We start from the raw sequence: 21655 nt of genomic DNA on the forward strand, positions 1-21655 counted from the left end.
TAATTTCTGAGGAACCAGAGTGTCAAGAAAATAATAAATAGATCCACTTTAAAATGGAACCAGAGCTTCCATTTCAGAGGAACTGCCTTACTTGTCTTATTGCATCAAACCTCTAAAATGTTAAAATGGCAAAGTAACCTCTGGACTGGGCTTAAAGCAATGTATCCCAAAGAACTGCTTGCAAAGATAACAAGAAAGCAGATGTTATGATTATTAGACTGATGATGACTGACTGCACTGAAAATTAAAAACATTGTATAGAATTAACATCACTATGTTATGTTATCTGCACCAATAACAATGCCTTCCTTCCATTGATGTAACTGTTCCCCTTCCCTGTTCCATATATACCCCTAATCAGAACACTATTTGGTCTTCTGCCTGAATCAGTGACTCCCAAGTAGCTATTCTTTTTTTTTAATTTAAGATTTATTGGGGAATTGGGGGAGGGGAACAGACAAGTTGCTGACCTTTTGTTCTTCAGTCTAGTTGTGGAGGACGTTGCTTCACTGGCCCATGTTGGTATTGTGATCATTGTGCTCTTCCCAGCTGAGGCAAATTGGTCGCTGGCCATTGGCCAGCCACTCATGGCAGTCCATGAAAGCTCATGTTGGCTGCTGGCCACTCATGCCAGCTGCTAGCCACTCACAGTAGCTTATGGCAGCCCACTGCATAAGTATATGTCCCACTGCAGCCTTCTCCATCACCAGTGACTCACGCAGCCCAGCTCCAGGTAGAGCTGTTGTTCACCATCTTAGCTGTAGAGGGCGCAGTGTCACTTGCCCTCATGTGGGATCTGAACCAGGGCCCTGATGCTCAGAGCTGGTGCTCCCAAGCCAACTTAACCAGCGTGTCACTTAGCCGGCCCCCAAGTAGCTATTCTTATTGATCTCAAATAAATGCTTGTAACCTCAATTTGAAAGGCCTTTTATTTTTAGGTTAACAAGAGGAAGTACTCCAGTTAGTCACTTGTTTCAGGGCGCCCCCAACCTCATTTCTTCGACTAAACTACGCAGTCCTGCCTGGGAACAATTCTGTTACCCCTGACCCAAGTGAAGCTAACAAAACTGACTTAAAGCTTCCATGTACACTTATCTAAAAAACAAGGAAATAGGAGTGGGCTATGAGTGAACTCAGTGACACTTTATGTGGCACGTCCATTTGCTTTTGTAGCTTTGGGGAATATCTGAAAGAACATGTCTTTAAACATTTCTTCCTCCCCCCCCCCCCCCCCCCCCCAGGATACACTGCACAGAAGCTGGTGCGGACTCTTCAAAGAGGCGCCAAGCCTCGCTAAATCCTTAAAGCCTCAGGCACCATTTCCCATCGCCCTCTGCAGCACTTACAGGCATCCACCCCGGGCGCGAGGGTGACGGTGCCGGGCTACAGCCCAGGGAGAAAGAACTACATTACCCAGAAACCTCTGCGCTGCGCGGTGGAGGCACTGCTGAGGGCGTTTCCGTACGTGCGGAGGACGCCTGAGCGTGTCTTCCGGCGTCTTCCTCACGGCGGACATCTTGTCGGCTTTTGGTAGGACCCTGGGAGCAGAGGCGTGTGAGCTGTGGTTTGGTTGTGAGGTGACGGAAGCGGGAAGGCGAGGGAGGAGTCTCGTCCCCACTGCAAAGAGACGCGGCGGTGGCAGCGCCCGAGAAGACCTGGGTCTGGACCTGGGATCCACACGGCTCCGCACGGTCCAGACTGTGATGGCGGCGGCCGCGGGGATGGGCCCAGTGTAGGTAGGTGCTGTCTTCCCCGCACCTTGACGCGGCCCGACCCTCACCTCCGAATCTAGCACCGTCAGTACAGCCCAGGCTTCAGTGCGTTTGTGGGTGGAGCCCCCATTTCCAATAGCCAGTGTGATGGGACGTGGGAGAGCAAAGGCCAGGTGAGGTGGGATTGGCCGGGAGCGTTCGGGGAGGTGGGGTCTTTCTATCTGCAGGGAGCGGAGTGTGAGTACTAGCCATGCCTGTAGTGAATGTGAGGCGAGTGTCTTCATTAGGAGGACTCTGGAAGCGGTGGAGGCACAGGATTTGATTAAGTATTTTGAAAGTACCCCAGTATTCACTCGGAATACGGAAGGGTGGGGTGGGATTGATGAAGGTGGAGTGGGGATGATGAGGATGGGGTAAGGGAGGCCGGAGAGGAGGCCACAGATTCCAGGAATGTGGTAGTGGTGGTGGCTGTACCAGAGCAGTGCCAGGAAGTGTTGTGGGTGGAGAAGTCACTAAATTCTGGAGAAATTTTACAGATGGAACCAACAGAATTTGTTGCTGTATTAGATATGACTGTGAGTGGAAATAGGGAATGAACGCCTATCCAAAAAAATTTCTCCCCTCCCTCTGAACATCTTGAAGAAATGGAAATGTGTAAGTTGGAGCAGGGAGCACCTTTCAGGGGAATCAGGAGTTGGGTTTTGGACATGGTAAATCTGAGGTGCCTCACAGTGGAGGTGTCATGGTTATTTGGACATGCAGGTCTGGGGTACTGCACAGCGAGCTGTGCTGGAGACCTCTGAGGGATGAGGCCTCAGGTGAAAGCCTGGGGATCAGATTTAGGGAAGAACATTAAGGATGTTATTTTACACATAAATAAATAAAACCTCTCTCCTAAGGTGAGAGAGATTGGAGGACAGGGGAGAAAGGGTGGACATCCCTGAGATTCCCTTTAGAAAGGAGGGGATGGGGATGAAAGGAATCTGGCTGATGTTAGCAGGAAGAGAGGGCTGGCGGGTGTTAAGAGCTTGACCTGGGATGGAGAGCAAAGTGTGAGGTGCTATAGGTTTGCCACGCTGTAGACTCAGCTTGCCCCCATAGGCACTGCCTGTGGAGAAGAAGAAAAGTCAGCCAGGCTAGTGGAGCAACCTCAGCCCAATCCAAGGTACTGGTACATCAGTTCCCCAGTTCCAGAGGTAAAGAGAGATGATGAGCTTCTCTAATGAGGCACCACTACACTAGCAGGCTCATCTTCAGAGGAGTGAGTATGTACCAGGTAGGCTGGTTTTGTGAAAGGACTAGTGTACTCTTTACAAGTATACATAGGTGGTCTGTTAAAAACATAGATAGGATTCAGATTTATACCCGTGCTTAATAATTGATTGAAGTTCTTGCCTTTATCACTTCACTTGCACAAAAAACATTTGCAAAGTGTTAAGCTCATGTATAGTAAAAGCTAATTCAAAGGTATTTGACATGTACTAACATGTGTGATACAAACAGCAGCCCTGTTTAGGTGGGTACCACTATTATTGCCGCTTTACAGATGAAGATACTGAGACACAGATCTTTGTTCATGGTCACACTGCTGATAAGAGGCATCACTATGGTGTGAGTATATGATGTTAATCAACCTGAAATCATCCTCACCAAAGGGCAGTACAGGAGTTAGCAGAATAGTTAAGTCTATGAGACCCCACTGTGGTAATCTATCACTCCCAGTTCCCTCTTCCTGGCAGGTTGCTGTGGTGGTAGAAGCGCTTATGATCCCTGCAGAGTGCAGTTCCTCATTCAACCCATCCTCACCCTATTATCTTGGCAACAAAGTATGGTGAATGATGGTGTCTCAGGACTCTTACCTTCTACCTGCCATTGGGTTTGGGGATTCCGGTGTTACCAAAGGTCTTATACTCCGACTTCTATTCTCAAATTATATGGAAGGGTTTCTATTTCTAGCAGAAAGTGGGATGAAGTGTGGGACAGTATCCCACCAGCCTGTGCAAATGCATCACTTGAGGCTGCACTGGGAGTGTTCAGGAAACCTCAAGTCTCCATTATGTCTGGTGTGATCTGAGCAGGGGACAGGATTAAACTTTGGAATGACAGCCTGTGGGGCTGGACTTATATTCCGAGAGTGGTGAGGGCCATGGAAGATTTGGAACAGAGGAGGGAGTGATTGTCTGATGTGAAGGGTGAGAAAAAGATGAGGAGGAGTCAGGGATGGCCCCACAGTTTTTGGCCTGAGACAGTGTAAGGATCGAAAAACCCTCAACTGAGATCAAGTGAACAAGTTGGTGGTGGGAGTAATATTAGGAGTTAGGTTTTGACCATATTGAGTCTGCGATGTTCCAAAGACATCTGAGTGAAGATATCAAGTGGACAGCTGGACACACAAGTTTGGAGTTCAGAGAAGGGATTATAGTTGGAGACATCCACAAGGTGGCAGCCAGTATGTGGTTTAGGGTAGAGCTGTGTTTCAGATTTAGAGAGAGAATCTTTATGTCATGGTGGCAATGCCATTTGGGGGTCTGGAAAGGGGATGGGCACAGCAGAGTGGGAGTAGGAGGCACTTGAGCGATAAGAAAAGGAAAGTTAATGTCTGTGGTTGGGGCAGGGGGAGAAGAATAAGATCTGGCAGGTGAAGTCTTCAGGGAGACGGTGGACATGAAATGGATGCTGGAGTATACAGTAATAGAGATGAGATGAAACTGAGGCCAGAGCTGGTGCTTATTTCCCTTTCAGTGCTTCCCGGGCTTTTGTGGTGACTTTCGGTGGGATGCAGGTAGTTTCAGTCAAGCTGGTAAATTAGCTCAGGGACAATTGGGTCAGTTGGCAGAGTCACTGTACTTTCAGTAGAAGGCCAGTGGGTATGGGCTTTAAATGAGAGTTTAGTGTTAAACCTGTGACTGATGAGGATATAGCATTCTCAGTGTACAACAGCAAAGTGGGAAAAGGCGGGGTTTATCTAATATCTGTATGTGGTTCTGTATTGCTGAAGTTGATTCAAGGAGGTAGGTATTTAAAAGCTGGATTTAGAGATAGTCATGGCAGTGGGGGCCATCAACTGGGCCTGCTGCTATCCTGGATGCATTAACCAAGCATTCTCTGGAGACTGTGTGCAAATTTGCATATGGGAGGTACCTGTGTTGTGAGTGTCCATAGATAAGAGGGAGGTGTGGTCTGAAGAGTGACATGTACATGGAGATGGAATCTTAATTCATGATTTGAGGGCTCTGGTACTGAGGTCTTTAGGGAGAATGCTGAGCTCAAATTTGTGTATGAGAGGCATAATCTCTAGACCCCAGGGAACTAGCTGGCAGGAGAAGAGTGGGCCCTGCATGCCAGGCCCAGACTGTATAGTGTCTGTCCACCTGCCCACCTGCCTGTTGTTCTGGGCTGGACAAAGTGATTAATGGAAGATGAGGACAGATGATGCATCAATCACACAAAGGCCTGATATCTTGTCTTAGTTGGGGAGGAAAATGAATATGTGGTGAACAGACCAGGAGTCCCTGTGCTTGGTTGTCTGCTTAACACAGTGTCATGTGACTTTTGAGGATGTGTTTGTGTTTTTCTCCTGGGAGGAGTTGGGACTACTTGATAAAGCACAGAGACTCATCACAATGCAGTGCTTTCTACACTTTGCTTTATAGCCATCCTGGGTGAGGCTCCATGTATTCTAGTTTTTTAGGCTGTGCCCTGCTCTTCTTTTTTTCCCCCAGAGGTTGCCATTTCCTTTTCATAGCTGGACCATGGGCACTGCTGTTTTCCTTCATTCTCTCACACATTTCCTCTGGGTACCAGAGCTCGGCTGTGTGTACTGTCTTCTCCACTCCCTGTGCTTCTGCTGCCCCAAACCCTTGCCAGTTAGGGTTTCAGGGTCGGAAATCTTGTGGCCGGCCCAGTGGATACTACCCTGCTTGGCCTCTCCCTGCCTGCATGGCTTTATCCACATTCATGACACCTCTGTGCTCCAGATTCTGCCCGCTTCCTTTAACTGATATTTCCTTCGACCTACCTGTGTTATGAATTGTACTCATGGTCACTGCTTGTGGGACCCATTGGGTTGTTCCTGCAAGACATTTATGATGTTCATTTTGTAATAATTAGTTTTCTTTTAATCTCTTGTAGGTGGGCTGCCGTGGGTAGCTTTCTCACACACTTGCCCTGCCTTTCCTTTGACTTGTATCTTGCAGCTCCTCTGTGGTTGCTGAATTATAGCAGGAGAAGGAACACTGAGTGCCTGACAGAGGTCATGATGACTCTAGCTACAGCAGGAGGGGCTTGGTCAGGCCCTGGTGAATGAGAGCTTAGGGAAAGGGTGACCTCAGGGCTGGGTTCTAATAGCACCAGAAACCTGTCCTGTGCTCACTACTATTTGGCACCCAGGATATAGGCTATACTTTATTTCTACTTTTTCCTCCCCATTTTCTGGACACTTTATATACTTGTCATTTCAATTCTGACCTCTGACCCAGGGCTGAGTGCTCTCATACCTGTATTGAGAGACCTACACATATCCTTAAATAGTTCTTCAATACAAATTAACTGGTTTTAAATTATATTTTTATGGGCTTGGACATGGATTTCGTGTAGCACTCACTTGTCACCAATAGCCAAGACCCTTTTAAGTCATTTACAAAGAGTAAGTTGGAAATCCTGCCTGCCTATTCTCCCTGAGCTACACACTCCATTCTCGTGTCATTGTCCCTTGTAAGGCCTTCCCTATTCTATGACCCTTGAAGCCTAGTAATGTATAGCAGCTTGTTCTTTAACCTGATCCCAAATCTGTTGTCCTACCATGTAACCCATGGACTCAATCCTGGCTGTGCTAGACATACATTTGTAATGGGTTTGCCCCCTCCCACCAAAGTCAGCATGCACTTCAACAGCATTTTTCTGCCTTCAGGCTGTTGGCGTGGAGCAGAGGTTGAAGAGGTACCGTCTGAGCAGAGCTTTTTTATAGAAATCATACCTCCAGGACAGGTTCATCGACTCAAATGGCTCATCCTTGTGACATATGTGACCCCATCTTGCAAGATATTTTGCACATGGATGAACACCAGGAAACACGCCATAAACTGAAACCTTACACATGTGAGGCATGTGGGAGAGAATTCTTATTCAGCATAAACTTGCACCAGCACCAGAAGCACTACAATGCAGAGAAATCCTTAAGAAGGAACAAAGATAAGACCTCATTTGTGAAAAACTGTAGAGTTTGTGAAGAACCTCATTTGTCAGAGAAGCCCTTCACATGTGAGGAGGAGCAGAAACAGGCAGGTTTGGGCAGTCATCAGCAAAAGGCCACCCGAAGCAAGAGGAAGACAAGGAGCATTGAGAATGGGGAGGCCTTTCACATTGGACAGATGCATTACAACTGCAGCGAATGTGGAAAGGCCTTTAACCGCAAAGACACACTTGTCCAGCACCAGAGAATCCACACTGGAGAAAAGCCTTATGAGTGTGGTGAGTGTGGCAAGGCATTCAGCCGCAAAGCCACACTTGTGCAGCACCAGAGAATCCACACGGGAGAGAGGCCTTACGAGTGCAATGAGTGTGGGAAATCTTTTAGCCGCAAAGACAATCTTACTCAGCACAAAAGAATTCACACTGGAGAAATGCCTTATAAGTGTGGCGAATGTGGAAAATACTTTAGCCATCACTCCAATCTAATTGTACACCAGAGAGTTCACAATGGAGTGAGGCCTTATAAGTGCAACGATTGTGGGAAAGTCTTCAGACACAAATCCACACTTGTTCAGCATGAGAGCATCCATACTGGAGAAAATCCTTACGTTTGCAATGACTGTGGGAAATCCTTTGGCCACAAATATACCCTCATTAAACACCAGAGAATTCACACCGAGGCAAAGCCTTTTGAGTGCATTGAATGTGGGAAATTTTTTAGTCGAAGCTCTGACTTTATTGCACACCAGAGAGTTCACACGGGTGAAAGGCCTTTTGTATGCAGCAAATGTGGGAAAGATTTCATCAGAACCTCTCACCTTGTTCGGCACCAAAAAGTTCACACTGGAGAAAGGCCATATGAGTGCAATGAATGTGGGAAAGCCTATAGCTTAAGCTCCCACCTTATTCGGCACCAGAAAATTCACATTGCAGGAAGGCTTTAGGAGTGCTTTCAATACAACAGGACTCATGGAAAGGAGCTCTTTGATTACCCTTTAAGAGAGAGACATCAATTAGACGTTCAGTTTCATATATACATTAACATTGGGGAGACACCTTATGAATGCCAGGTACATGGGAACTTTTTAGGGGCTGTATTGCACTTTCACATCTGCTCAGGTTCCTTGCCAGATTTCTGTGTCAATGCCTGGCTGAAACCATCTCAGCTGTACCAGCTTACTTACCTTAATATTCTCAGAGAACACAGAATTTTGTACTCTCCAATCCCTGGAGGGAATTATAACAAACCTGAGTTAAATGGAGGTCCTTGTTCCCTCCCCACTGACTGGTAGAGGTGTGGACATGACCCATCTTTAGCAAGAGGACCTAAGTTGTGTTCTGGTAGCAAAAAAGGTTAACTTTCTCCGTGAACATTGTTCATCTCCTGTGATAGTTATGACAGTTTTTTTCCAGCCTCCCGTCACACAGCCTGAAGAACTACTTGCGTTGTGTTGCTCTGGTTTGTGTGATAATAAAGACATTATTTAAGCTACCTTTAATCATGGAGGTCCTTTGGTTCTGTTTACTGTTTGGAGTGGTTTGAAAACAGTTAAGCTCTGCCAAACTGAAGAGGTAAACTGTCTCGGGGGGGGGGCGGGGGCCTCCAAGTTGGTGTGCCTCAGATGGAACGAACAGCACGTTAGTAAGAGAACAATTCTTAGTCCAGCTTTGGCATTAATTCCCATTGCTGACAAAAGCTGCTTAAGTGAGAACTCAGGGCCTTGTAGGACCGATTTTGTCTGGATTTCAGTGGAGGGCCCAGACGTCACCTTGAAGGGGCTGTTGTAACAATCTACATTGTGTTTGGGAACTATATTAGTGTCTTGTTTCCAGCATGTATCTCATGTTCCCCAGCACTGTTGAGGGGAAGCTGTTCCTCAGGACCAGACACGAGCCACATGCCCTGAAGGTCAGAATCTAGTACATAAGCTTGTAAAACCTGTGTCCAGGAAGGAAACAAAATTAATACAGAAACACTGGGTGTGGATAATTGGGATTGGAGAGACTGTAGCAGATGAGAGCCACTCAGGCCCCTTGCCCATTGTAAAAACACCCATCAAACAAACAAACAAAACACACCCATAAACATTGCAGCCACTATGGCTGTATGAAAACTCTCAGGATCTCCAGGGCTGTCATATGACCAAGGTCAGTGGCAGAGCAAAGAATGTTAAGTTTTCCTCTGTTCCTGTGCCTCTGAGCTCTTTACCTGATGTCTTTCCTGCATGGGCAGTAACCCTAGAACTGTGAATAGAGATATTGTGGTCCAGTGATGTAGATATTGTGACCAGCCAAAATTCCTGCTGGCTTGCTGGGAAACAGCCTTTGTTCTTGCCAGTTTTTCTTGCTACTGAGGAAGAGGTTCTCTTCACAAGGCATTTGGAGCAAGATGGCAGAGTCACTGTATGGATGTGCAGTCTTCCAGTTTTTCCAGACACTTAGGTGGAATTATTTTTTATAGTTTCATTGAGGTGTAGTCAACATAAAATATACCACACATACTTAAAGTGCACAATTTGGTAAGCCTTAATATTTATATACACATGAAATCACCCAAGCCATGATGTGGACATATCCCCCAGGGTTAACTCATGTCCCTTCATAATCTCTCTTTCAATGCCCTTCCTAATACTTCCCCTCCCATCCCTAGGCAATCATTGATTTATTCTCACTGTAAATTTGCCTTTTCTAGAATTTTATTTAAGTGGAACCTTAAAAGTTTATTTATTTATTTATTTATTTTTAAAGATTTTTTTTAAATTGGGGAATTGGGGGGATGGGAACAGTGCTGGGGAATTGGGGGAAGGGGAACAGACAAGTTGCTGTCGTTTTTGTTCTTCAGTCTAGTTGTGGAAGACGTTGCTTCACTGGCCCAAGTTGGCACCATCATTGCGCTCTTCCCAGGTGAGGCAGATCAGTCACCGGCTTCTGGACGGCCGCTCACGCTGGCTGCTGGCTACACACGGTAGCCCATGCCAACCCACTGCCACAGGGGCTGCAGCCTACGCCGTCGCCGGCGACTCTCTGCAGCCCAGCTCCAGGTTGACCTGTTGTTCAGCATCTTAGCTGTGGAGGGCAGTGTAACTAGCCCTCATATGTGGGATCCGAACCGGGGCTCTCTGGCATCCCAAACCAGTTCTTAACCATCGCGCCACTCGGCCGGCCCAAAAGTTTATTTTTGTTTGCTGTTTTTCATACAACATGTTGTTTTGAGAATCATCTATGTTGTATGTATGTATATACCACAATTTATCCATTTATTTAATTGACATTTGTTTTTTTCCAGATTTTAAATATTAAAAATAAAGCTTCAAATATTCACCTTGAAGTCTTTATGGACAGTTAGCTGAGGAAATTTCTAAACAAGTGTTGAAAGTGGCCTTGTTTCTTACGGATTATAGTAAAATGTGACGGGGAAGAGGTCCATATAGGGAAGAACTGTTAAATAGAAAAGACCCAAGGCTTGATTTGGGAAATTCTCAACCTGTTTATTGCAAGACATTGAAATGAAGAGATTCATGGTCAGGAAAGCATGTTCTAAAGAAGTAGCTGAGTGTGTGGCTGCATATCTTTAGTAATACCTTAGCAAGATCAAAACTCAGTGTTGAGTCACAGAAATCTCTGAAGAGATTCACTGTGTGACTAAGCAGGTCTCAATACAACCAGCAAGCATCTAGGAAGCTAAAAGATGTCCCTTAGCCATCTCAGCAAAAGCCAAAAACGGGGGCTTATCTAGGGGGGAAAATCTCTGGACCAACTTTTTGTCTAATGGAGTGAATCTCTGACATACATGGGAGACCCACAAAGTTCTTGAAAATCTTATTCTAGTAGAAAAACCTTGGATCTAAAGAGACGGAGTATGAAATTAAAGAGTGTAGAACTCCAGTTCTACACTGAGGAAACCAAGCTCCAAACCTGTGTTACCTTTCATGACTCAGATAGCAGAGTAGATAGAACTCAGAGGGGAGTTTTGAGCCCTGTGGCAGGACCCGGAAACACAGATGATATTCCCAGCCAGGCCTTGATTCCTAATGTTTGCCAAGCCTGGTTTCAGAATGTCTTGGGACTGGCGGCTCTTCTTTCCTTCCATTTTCTCCCTTTTGAAACAATGTATACGCATATAACTATTATCCTAGGTCTGTTCCACTATTTTATTTTGAGAGAAGATACCTTATTTTCTAGTTTTATAGACTCACAGATGGGGAGGATATGTGCCCTAGGGTGGATCATACACAGAGCCTCACTCACCCATACCTGATTTGGACACTTCAGATGATGAAATTTGGGACTTTCGAACTAATGAGATTTAGAAGAGATTTGGATGTTGTCGGTATTGTAATGGAATGAGAACTTTTGGGATCTTGGGATGGGTTTAATATATTTTGCAAGCAGGACAGATAGGAATCGGTACCAGAGGGTAAATTATAGTAGCAGAATAATTGCTCCCAAAGATGTCCATGCCCTAACAGAGAACCTGTGAATGTTACCAGAGATGGCCAATCGGACTTTGCATACGTAATTAATCCTCTCCAAGGAGATATATCAGGTGGGCTCAATCTAATCACATGAGCCGGGGAGAACCTTTCTCAGCTGCAGGGAGAAGGATGCAGACAGGAGTCTGACATGGCAGTATAAGCGGGCCATGTGATGCCCCATTGCTGGTTCTCGGATACAGCTGTGCTAGGACTGGAGAGGAACCCTAGGAGCTAAGGACAGCACAGCCACCTCAGTCCTGGCTCAGCAGGATCAAGAAGTTAGAGTTTAGTTACACAAAATGAAAACAGTACCATATTTTGCTAAGTGTAATGTGCTCCCATGTATAATGTGCACCCACATTTTTTGCCCAAACTTTCAGGGAAAAAAATCTTTTTGTTTTAATTTTTAATTCAAATTTTTATTTGTTTACATTTAGGTACTTGTTTTTCATATTATAAAGGAATTTTAGCATTCTTTTTAACATATTATGGTACAAGAAATTTTATGTAACAAAAAATTACAAAACTTAAGAACAGATACAAGGTACAAGAAATTTTATGTACCGGTAACAAATTTATGATATTTACACATCACAGGAGGCCAAGAACTGTTCATCGTTACAAGCTCGTCGTAAGTTCAACAAAACCAATTATCATGTTCCAGGGTATTGCCTTGCATGTGGATATTGTTATTAATTTCTAGAGTTACATTTTTAACTCAAGCATAAATAAAATAGTTAAAAACATTTATATAGATATGGAATTAGTACTACCCATGTATAATGCACATCCTTATTTTTCCCTCACAAATTTGGGCAAAAGAGTGTTCATTATATGTGGCAAATATGGTTAACTGACTTCACAGATCCCCTCACTGCAACCTGGGAGCATCTAGGGAGCTCAGAGACACTCAGCCCCACAACCACATGGACTGGATTCTGCCAACAGCCCAAAATAAGCAGGAATCTGATTTCCAAGCCTCCAAAGAGGAACACAACCTGCCATCATGCGGGAATTGCTGGAGCCCAGGGCCTGGGAGAGCTCCACCTTGGGGGCAGGGCATCAAAGGTATGAAGGCACTGGGCCAGGCCAGTGCAGGATTTACCTGCAGAAGCTTTGGTTCCAAGGGGGAAGGAAGCCAGTCTTGAAATCTCAAACTGCTGGCTTGCAGGGGATGGGAGGGGTGGGTCCCCAGGCAGAATCCAGAGAGAGCTCTGGTCTATGGCTGTACCCTCTCCTCCCCCCAGGCTTTCTGGCCTCCATATTCCTGGTTCTGCTGCCTTTGACGCCTGCCATTCCCAGCAGCCCATCTTTTGGGATTTCCATTGGCCTGGGAATTCCTCCTCACCTAATGGCTTCTAGCAGCAGCAGTAACTCCCTGGTCCTCCCATGTTGTCCAGATATGCTTGCCCTGGTCGCTCCTCTGACCCCTCCTGCATCCTGGCAGCCAGCTCTTTACATGGCCCAACCTCCACACTGGCTTCTGACGCCAGCATCCCCGCACTGTGCTCCCACATCTGCCACCGGCATCCCCAAGGCTGCTAATTGCACCTGCTCCTGCACAGGTGCCCACTCTGCCTCCGGCCCCATTGAACCACCTGGCATTTCCTATCATCTGGTCTCCAGCTTAACCTGGTGCCCAGGCTGCTCTGCCCTAGTTTCTGGCACCTCAAGGTTTGAGCTTCTCTTTGCAAAATCACTCCCTCACCCACAGAAAACACCGAAATATGAAGAGCTGGAGCTCTCTTCAGTCTGGAGTGGGAGAAGGTGATTCAAATGGTCCAGAAAGTTGTGGGCATCCTCTAGGTGGTGATCTCACACTGGGTGTTCACGTGCAATCCTAGGGCATGTGGTACCACTGTGAGCAAGAGGGCTACTCATTCAAGGATAGAAGGGACTTCTTCCCTCACAGGTTTACCTGACTCAGGGTGAAATCTAGGAAAGGTATTTTACTGGGCACTTTAAACCCCTGGAAACAAGTAGAGGCCAATCTTGGGCAAATGCTCAGGTCTTTCCACCATGAAGAAAGACTGCTTTCAGATTGTGATAATTTCATTCTCTGGTATTAAGTTTTTTCTCAGCCTGGCAAAGATCCTTGTTAATTTCATTTCCTGTTTTCTGATCAGTTTTTTGGTCTTTGTTTCCTGCTGTTCTATGAGTTAAGAAATTCAGAAGTAGCCGCTGGGACACTTTGCTTCCCGGAAGAGAAACAAGAATGGAGTTCTATGATTTCCCCCACTTAGAACCTGGAGACAAAAATCAGGGTACATGAAGGCCAGTGTGACCAGAGTTTAGGTGGCATAGGATGGGAGGGTAGGGGGCTAGAGATGGGGGACACAGGGAAAGATGAGAGGCTAAGAACTGAATTTGTTGGCTGTGTCCTGATCTGTACAAATGTGATGAGAGTGAACTGAGGTTTAGAAAAGTACCACTGGAAGGCAGTATACCAAATAATTCTTGGAGCTCCCATGGGACTAGAGATGGTTTATGTTAGCACAAGCCAGAGTGGAAATGCCTATTAGTTACAGAAAAACAGGTAGGATCCTTAGAAATATTTCACATAGATAGAGGGACTTAATTAAACACAGATTAAAGTTTGCTCTGGGTCCATCCTGAAAATAATTAAAAGCAAGCATCCAAAGGAAAAACTGCTGTAAAGTACCTTTACTGAAAGCCATGTCAAAACCTGACACTATTTAAAGAGTTACAAGCAAATGGAACACTCACTGTACAGTTTATCTTGTCCGGTACCCAATAAATAATTAGTGAGTGCACAAAGGAGCAGGAGTATAAGACATATAACATGTTAGCATAAGAAAAAATAGAAGTAAGCACAAAAATGACAGAAATGATAAAATTGGACAATTATGTTGAATAACTTTTATAAATATCTTACATTCTTGGAAGTATGGGAAAAACAAGAACTTGATTAAAAGAGAAGTAGATGTAAACATAGATATAAAAATAGACCTATATGGAACTTATGGGGAATACAATATCTAACACAAAAAATAGACTATATGATATAAAAGCAGATGAGATAATGCAGAAGAAGAGACAAGTGAACTTAAAGATGCAGTTAATAGAAATGATGCAAAATGAACCACATAGAAAGGGGGGAAATGAATAAACAATATTAGCAATAGTGACTTGTAGGAAAATATCAAATGGTCTAATATAAATGTATTTGGAATGCCAGAAGCAAGAGCATACCAAGAAAGAATAGCTGAGATATTGCTCTATTTAAAACTAAAAACTGCACAGCAACCATCTGAAGCTAGAAAGAGGCAAGGAAGGAATCTTTTCTAGAGCCTTCAGAAGAAACATGGCCTTACTGGTATCTTGATTTCAGACTTTTAGCTTCCAGAACTGTGAGAGAATAAATTGCTGTTGTTTTAAATACTCCGTTTGTGATAATTTGTTACATCAGCCACAGGAAACTAATACATCAACCAACTTGGTCTAATGGATATTTAGAGAATCATTCTCCAACAACAGCAGAATATACTTTAAAGTCCACAAGGAATGTTCACAAAATAAACCATATTCTAGGCCATAAAATAAAAACATGAAAAAAATGTCAATAAATGTGGAATAATTAAAATAAAAATGTATACCCTGACTACAAGGGCATTAAACTAGAATTCATAAAAGAACACTATCTAGAGGGAAAATATTCCCACATATTTGGGAAATTGAAAAAAACATTGACCCAAACAATGTTTGTGTCAAACAAGAAAAAATTAGATAATATTTTGAACTGAATGAAATGAAACCCAATATATCAAGATTATAGCTGAAACTAGAAGAAAATGTATAAATTTAAATATTTTAGAAATAAAAGAGATAAGTAAATAATTTTAATTTTAAAATTAAAATTTTAAGTTAAGACACTATAAAAATAATTAAAGCTGAAATAGGCAAAAGGGTAGAAATAAAGAGCAGAAATTAATTAAATAGGTAAGAGAAAATCAATGAACTCTAAAGCTGTCTTTTGACTAGATCAATATAATTGTAGATCTCTAGGTAGAGTGATCCGAAAAAAAATAAATTTACAATATAAGCAATAAAATAGGGTATCACACTAGACATATTAAAGACATTAAAAGGATTATACATCTTTCTGACAATTCTATGAAAACTAGAAATTGATCAAAAAAATTTCCTTGAACTACTCCAACTACTCAGTTTTACTGAAGAAATGAGTAGTCTGAAATGTCCTCTTTTATAGACATTGAATTGGTAATTTTAAAATGTCCTATAATTTCATGCCAAGATGGCTTTACTAGTGAATTTTTCTAAATAAGGAAGAAATAATTCCAATTCCATTCAAATTATTAAAAAAAAAATAGGATGGAACTATTCCCAACAAGCTTTATGGGATTAACTTTAACTTGATACCCAAACCAGGCAATACTATTAGTAGAAAACTACACGTGAACATAGATGCACAACATCCTTAACAAAATTTTAGGAAATAGAATACAGTGATGATAGATAGATAGATATTAAATCCTCAGCCTATGAGGTGATATATATATATATATATATATATATATACACACACACACATATATAAAATGTTAAAAATATATAAGATATAAATAATATTAAAATATATACCTATGTATAAAAATATATTTCCTAAATGGAAATTATCTCACATAATATCAGTACAATGATCAAAATGAGAAAATTTCATATTGATCCAATAGTATTATGTAATTCAAAGGTCAGTTGTCTTATTATTATCCTTTATAGCCATTTTTCCAAGTCCAAAATGAAAGCCAATATCATTAATTGTATTTATTTCTTATCTCACTTTAGACAGACAAACAGGTTTTTCCTAGAAATGAAAATACAGGTCAAGATATTCAGGCATTATTTAAAGATATCATGATTAAATATTTCCTAGAGTTGATGAAGAATTAAATACTCGATTATGAAACAAAATGATTATAAAAAAATCAACAAAACTAACTTTACTGAAAGATACTCCTTTATCAGATTGCACCCCAGTGAAGAGAAAAGGAAGATCTGATGAATAGCCAGAGAGAAAAGACAGATTACCTAAAAAGGAATGATCTTAAACTGAGCATGAAATTTGAAAAGAAATAATGGAAAATAGAAGAAAGTCACTAATGTTTAAAAGATATAGAAATAAAATTACACCCAACTCAGGGTTGCCTACAATCCTAAGTAACCTATGAGAATGAAAATATATGCAGGTAAACACTCAGTGTCTTATACCAGTGATGCTGTCTAAATGCTTTTCTCAATTATGTATTTAAAGTTATGATGCTGGACAATGATGGGCTATCCATAGAAATAGTTTGAAATAAAAGCAATCTAAAAGCTCTGAAGAGTTTGAGAAAAGGGGTTAAGATAATAACTGATTTTAGACACAAACACGATAAAGATGAAAGTTAAACTATACAAGGTAACCTCCAAGAAAAATAGAAAAGGGGTCTTCTACACAAATGAGGATTAAACTGATTTTAAACAACTCAAAGAGTAGAAAGGATAGAAGGTGGAATCATAAATTTATGATTAAGGAAAAATGCACACGAAAGAAATTAATCCAGCCCATATAATTCATTTAAAAATGAAATAGATTGATTTTTTTCTTTTAAAAGTCAGTTTCTTGGGCCGGCCAAGTGGGTCAGTTGGTTAAGAGCACGAGCTCTGAGCAACAGGGTCGCCGGTTCAATTCCCACATGGGCCAGTGAGCTGCACCTGAGCTAAGCTGCTGCTGGGCTGCCAACAGGTGGCAGGATGGCTCAGCTGCTCCTAACAACAAGCTTGCAGGTTTGACTCCCACGTGAAATGATGGGCTATGCCCACCTGCAACTAAAATTGAACACGGCACCTTGAGCTGAGTGACCACAAGCTGCTGACAGGTGGCCAGATGGCGACTGGACTTGGAGCTGAGCTACCTGCAACCTCCACAACTAAGATTGAAGGACAACAACTTGGCTGTCCCCCTTTCTCAAATCCCCAATAAAATCTTAAAAAAACAAAAAAGTCTCTTGTTAGACTTGTATCAACAGTGGCAATTAGGGTTCAATTTTTAAAGCGTTATAGCTTTAGCAAAATAGCTTAGGCTAGCTCCAGGCCTGCTGGACTGAACTCTCATAGAACAGTCTACCCCTGTGACCCCATGGCTTTTTTATGACAAGACATACTTGGACATCAGTCACTTGCCTTACAACATCATGAAATCAGATAGATAATTAAATGCACAGACTATGCATTATGTAATAAACAGTGAGTGATTAGTATGGGTTTAAGTAGACAGCTGAAGCACCAAATATTACCAGCAAAAGTGTTTTCCATATTTTGTTCTAGTTTTATAGTTACTTTGCCTCCTTTATCTACATCTATCTACACTTTATGGAATACACTTGTTGAGCGATTAAGACTAACCAATTTATTATTAATCAGTTTGAATCTACAGGTCACTTTTCCTACATAGAGATAACATCCTGTAAAACAAACAACAGAAAACATAGCCAGATTAGTATTGTTCCAGATTCCTAGTCAAAACAAACAAAATGCTATCCTATGAGTTTTCAAAGATACTATTAAGCATGAGGACAAGGAAATTATAAAGCTAAAAGATGGAAATATCTACATATATGCCATGAAAATATTTGCCAGAATACAGCTGTAATATATGAAAAAAGAAAAATCTTTTAGGGCTGGCCGAGTGGCACATTGGTTAAGAGTTGGCTTGGGATGACAGCTCTGAGCAGCAGGGCCCCGGTTCGGATCCCACATGAGGGTCAGTGATGCTGCGCCCTGTACAGCTAAGGTGGTGAACAACAGCTCGACCTGGGGCTGGGCTGCTGTGAGTCGCTGGCGACAGTGTAGGCTGCAGTGGGGCTGGCCGGCAGGTGGTATGAGCTACTGTGAGCCGCCGTGAGCGGCCATCCAATAGCCAGCAAGCAACTGCCTCACCCGGGAAGAGCGCATTGATAATACCAACATGGGCCAGTGAGGCGACGTCCTCCACAACTAGACTGAAGAACAAAATGACAGCAACTTGTCTGTTCTCCTTCCCTGATTCCCCAATGCTGTTTCCCTCCCCCAATTCCCCAATAAAATAATACAAAAAAATTGTTTAAAAATTGTGTCATTATTTGAGACCAAGACGAGATGATCCTTCTCAAGTGGTTATAAAGATTCAATTTGCTGTAAAAATATAATACACTACCTGCATGCATCAAAACAACCTCCATACAAAGGGCACAAGGGTAAAATTTCTTGGAGGAACTAACAAATATGAACCTGACCTGTGGTTGATCAAATCTCTCATTTGATTTGAGGCTCTCATGCTGTGTTTTTTCTTTTACAAACGGCATTGGAAATACTGTCTTCTCCATAAATAATAGCCTGCCCACTCACTCTTTGGTCAAAAATGCCCCCTCCTTCTGTGTCTGTTACTTTTGTGCAGCAGTTACATAAGAGTATTTTCTGCACTCCCTGTTTTCATATCCTGAACTCTTATTTCATTTCTCTGGGATGTCACCCTGTCTTATGACAGATATACTATCCTCAAGCTAACAGTTCTCAAATTTATGGATTCATCCCATTTACTGCTACAAATTTCAGGCTTGTAGCTAGTTTTCTACTTGACATTACTCTTAGATATGTAGTAGGCACCTTAAAAGGAAGAGGCTCATATCTGAAGTCTTGATCTTTCCTAAAAACCTACCCCAACTTGAGTCTTCCCTGTCCCTTTTAATAGCAACTCATAGTCCAGTTGCCCAGGGAAGAAATTCTCAGACTTATCCTTCAATCCTCTTGCTCTCACTCCTTACATGTATCCCATAGGATTCTTGTTGGCTTCACCTTCAAAATTCACCAGGGTGTTGCTGGTGAATCATCATCAACCATCATCAACACTGCTCCCTCCAAATCAGAACCACCAAATCATCTCACACCCAGAATCTTCTAAATGGTTTCTGTGCTTCCACCTAGACCCTTCCATAGCATATTCTCAATAGAGGAGCCACATACCACTGGTCAAGACCTTGCATGGGCTCCAACTTCCCACAAACTTAACAGAGCCCGTAGTGCCACTCAATGTAACTGTTGTTACCCCTCTAACTTGGTCTCTCAACCCCCTCTTTCTAAATGGACTCTGGGCCACTGTAGTAGCTGTTTCTTCTGCCCCAAAACAAAATCTACACATGGCTCAACCTCTACCTTGTTTAGGTCCTTACTCCAATAGCCTCTAATTTGTGCCACCCCCTCCCCTTACTATTTTAGTTGCCACACATCCCCTCCTTACCACCTACAGTACCCACCACTCATACTCTATACTTGTACTTAGTAAAATTATCTCTGCTTTTGTTTGTCATCCTCAGCTAGAATATAAACTATGAGGGCAAGATTTTTTGCCTAGTTGGTTTCCTGATATACGTCGATCACTTAGAAAAGTACTTGGCACAGAGTAGTTGCTTACTACATGTGTGCTAAAGCAAAACAGGAGTGGCTTTTACCCTCTGCCTTCTCTCTCACTGGCTTCAAGGCTGCTATTGTGTAGGTTTCTTAGGAGTGAAAAAGAATAATTTAGAGGACTGGAATAAAGATGCTCAGAATGGGCAGGAATCAAGAATAGAGTTATACTCTGCTTCGCTCTCATGCTTCTTAGACTCCAGTGTCTTCTGCTGACCTTCCCATGACATCTCATCACTTTTTTTTAAACACTCAAAGTAAAACTTTCCTCTAGTTATTTCTGTTCACACACCCTATCACCCTCTTGGATAAACAGTAAGAGCTGTCAATGTTATACACAAATCACAAATTATTTTCAGAGATAATCACAAGTCCCTGTGTAGATACTGTCAGTGCAAATACAGATGAAATGATAATGACTCCCCACAAAGAAGATGAGCTCACTGAGTCCCAGGCCTTTATCTCAGTGTTCCATGATGACTCCTGTCCACACCTACATGGATGCTGCCCCTGCAGTCATTGTCCTGGCATCAGACATCAACTTGGTGAGTAGCTGTTCTTTTCTAGTAACTGTTAGGCCCTCAGAGGAATACAACCCATCTCATCATCTCATATTCTCAGTAAGAAATGGTTTATGCATGAAACAGTTCTGAATGTGCCTTGTATGTAACATTAGAGCAGATCTTCCTCTCCAAAGCCCCTGCTGCTTCCCCACAACCCCCTGTGCAGATGGTGAGCACTCTCATCATCGCTGTGGACTCATTTAGAAACATTTGATTTATTTAGAAATACACAGTTCATTCTCTCTTACTTGCCCTCTTTCTCTGTGGGTTAACCATTCTCTCCATTCGCTCTATAACATCTGCCCACTGAAGTCCTCAGGATGTATTGGGTTGACTGAAAAGTCAACGCATTTTTGCAATGAAAAACAGAAAAAATACATCATGACTTTTCCAACAACCCAGTAAATCATTATTGCTTGGAGGGTGTGTTTTCTCACTCCCTCTGTCACTACACAGAGGGTCTTATATTTTCCAAGAGTCACTTGATTTCCCCCCAAAATTTTTCATTCCAGGTTTTTAAATTTTTAATTATATCACTTATTTAACACAATGTATACCAGTGAAATATGATTGCACATAAAAGTTTTTACTTAAAACATTTCTCATTTCAGAGCTCTGGAAAACAAACAAACAAATAGCTCCCTGCAATAAAATTCCATCTGAGTTAAAAGTGGGAGTTAAGGGGCTGGCCAAGTGGCTCGGTTAGAGGGCGAGCTCTGAGCAACAGGACTGCCGGTTCAATTCCCACATGGGACAGTATCACTGTGCCCAAGCTGAGCTGCTGCTGAGTTGCCAACAGGTGGCAGGATGGCTCAGCTGGTGAGAGCACGTGCTCCTAACAACAAGACTGCCTGTTCGATGGTGGGCTATGCCCACCTGCAACTAAGACTGAACTCGACACCTTGAGCTGAGCTGCTACCAAGATGGCTCAGTAGATAGAGCGTGAGCTCTTAACAAGGTTGTTGGTTTGACTCCTGCATGGGATGGTGGCTACGCCTACCTGCAACTAAGATTGAACACAGCACCTTGAGCTTAGAGGCCATGAGCTGCCAAAGGGCAGACAGATGACAACTAGCGCCTTCCACAGCTAAGATTAAAGAACAACAACTCGGCTGGTCTCTTTCCCTAATTCCCCAACACTATTCTCCCCCAATAAAAAAAATTGGATGTTACACTGTAAATTATTAGGATAGGATATATCCCTATAACACTCTTCTCAGAAGATTCTGAAACATTTTGAAATTTTTAGTCC

General features: G+C 42.8%; 1 protein-coding gene across 2 annotated transcripts; it reads left to right on the forward strand.

Annotated features, from left to right (window-relative positions):
• Positions 1 to 1489: 1489 nt before the first annotated feature.
• Positions 1490 to 8408, forward strand: ZNF134 (zinc finger protein 134). Of its 2 annotated transcripts, XM_019634195.1 has the most exons (3): positions 1490 to 1736; positions 3216 to 3321; positions 6622 to 8408. In XM_019634195.1, the coding sequence occupies exon 3, from the start codon at positions 6713 to 6715 to the stop codon at positions 7844 to 7846; it is 1134 nt and encodes a 377-aa protein (XP_019489740.1). In that variant the 5' UTR covers positions 1490 to 1736; positions 3216 to 3321; positions 6622 to 6712; the 3' UTR covers positions 7847 to 8408. The 2 variants fall into 2 exon arrangements, with proteins under 2 accessions (XP_019489740.1, XP_019489739.1); XM_019634194.1 differs by lacking the exon at positions 3216 to 3321.
• Positions 8409 to 21655: the final 13247 nt, after the last annotated feature.

This window comes from Hipposideros armiger, unplaced genomic scaffold (genome assembly GCF_001890085.2).
Source record: "Hipposideros armiger isolate ML-2016 unplaced genomic scaffold, ASM189008v1 scaffold_1534, whole genome shotgun sequence".
Taxonomy (NCBI): Eukaryota; Metazoa; Chordata; class Mammalia; order Chiroptera; family Hipposideridae; genus Hipposideros; species Hipposideros armiger.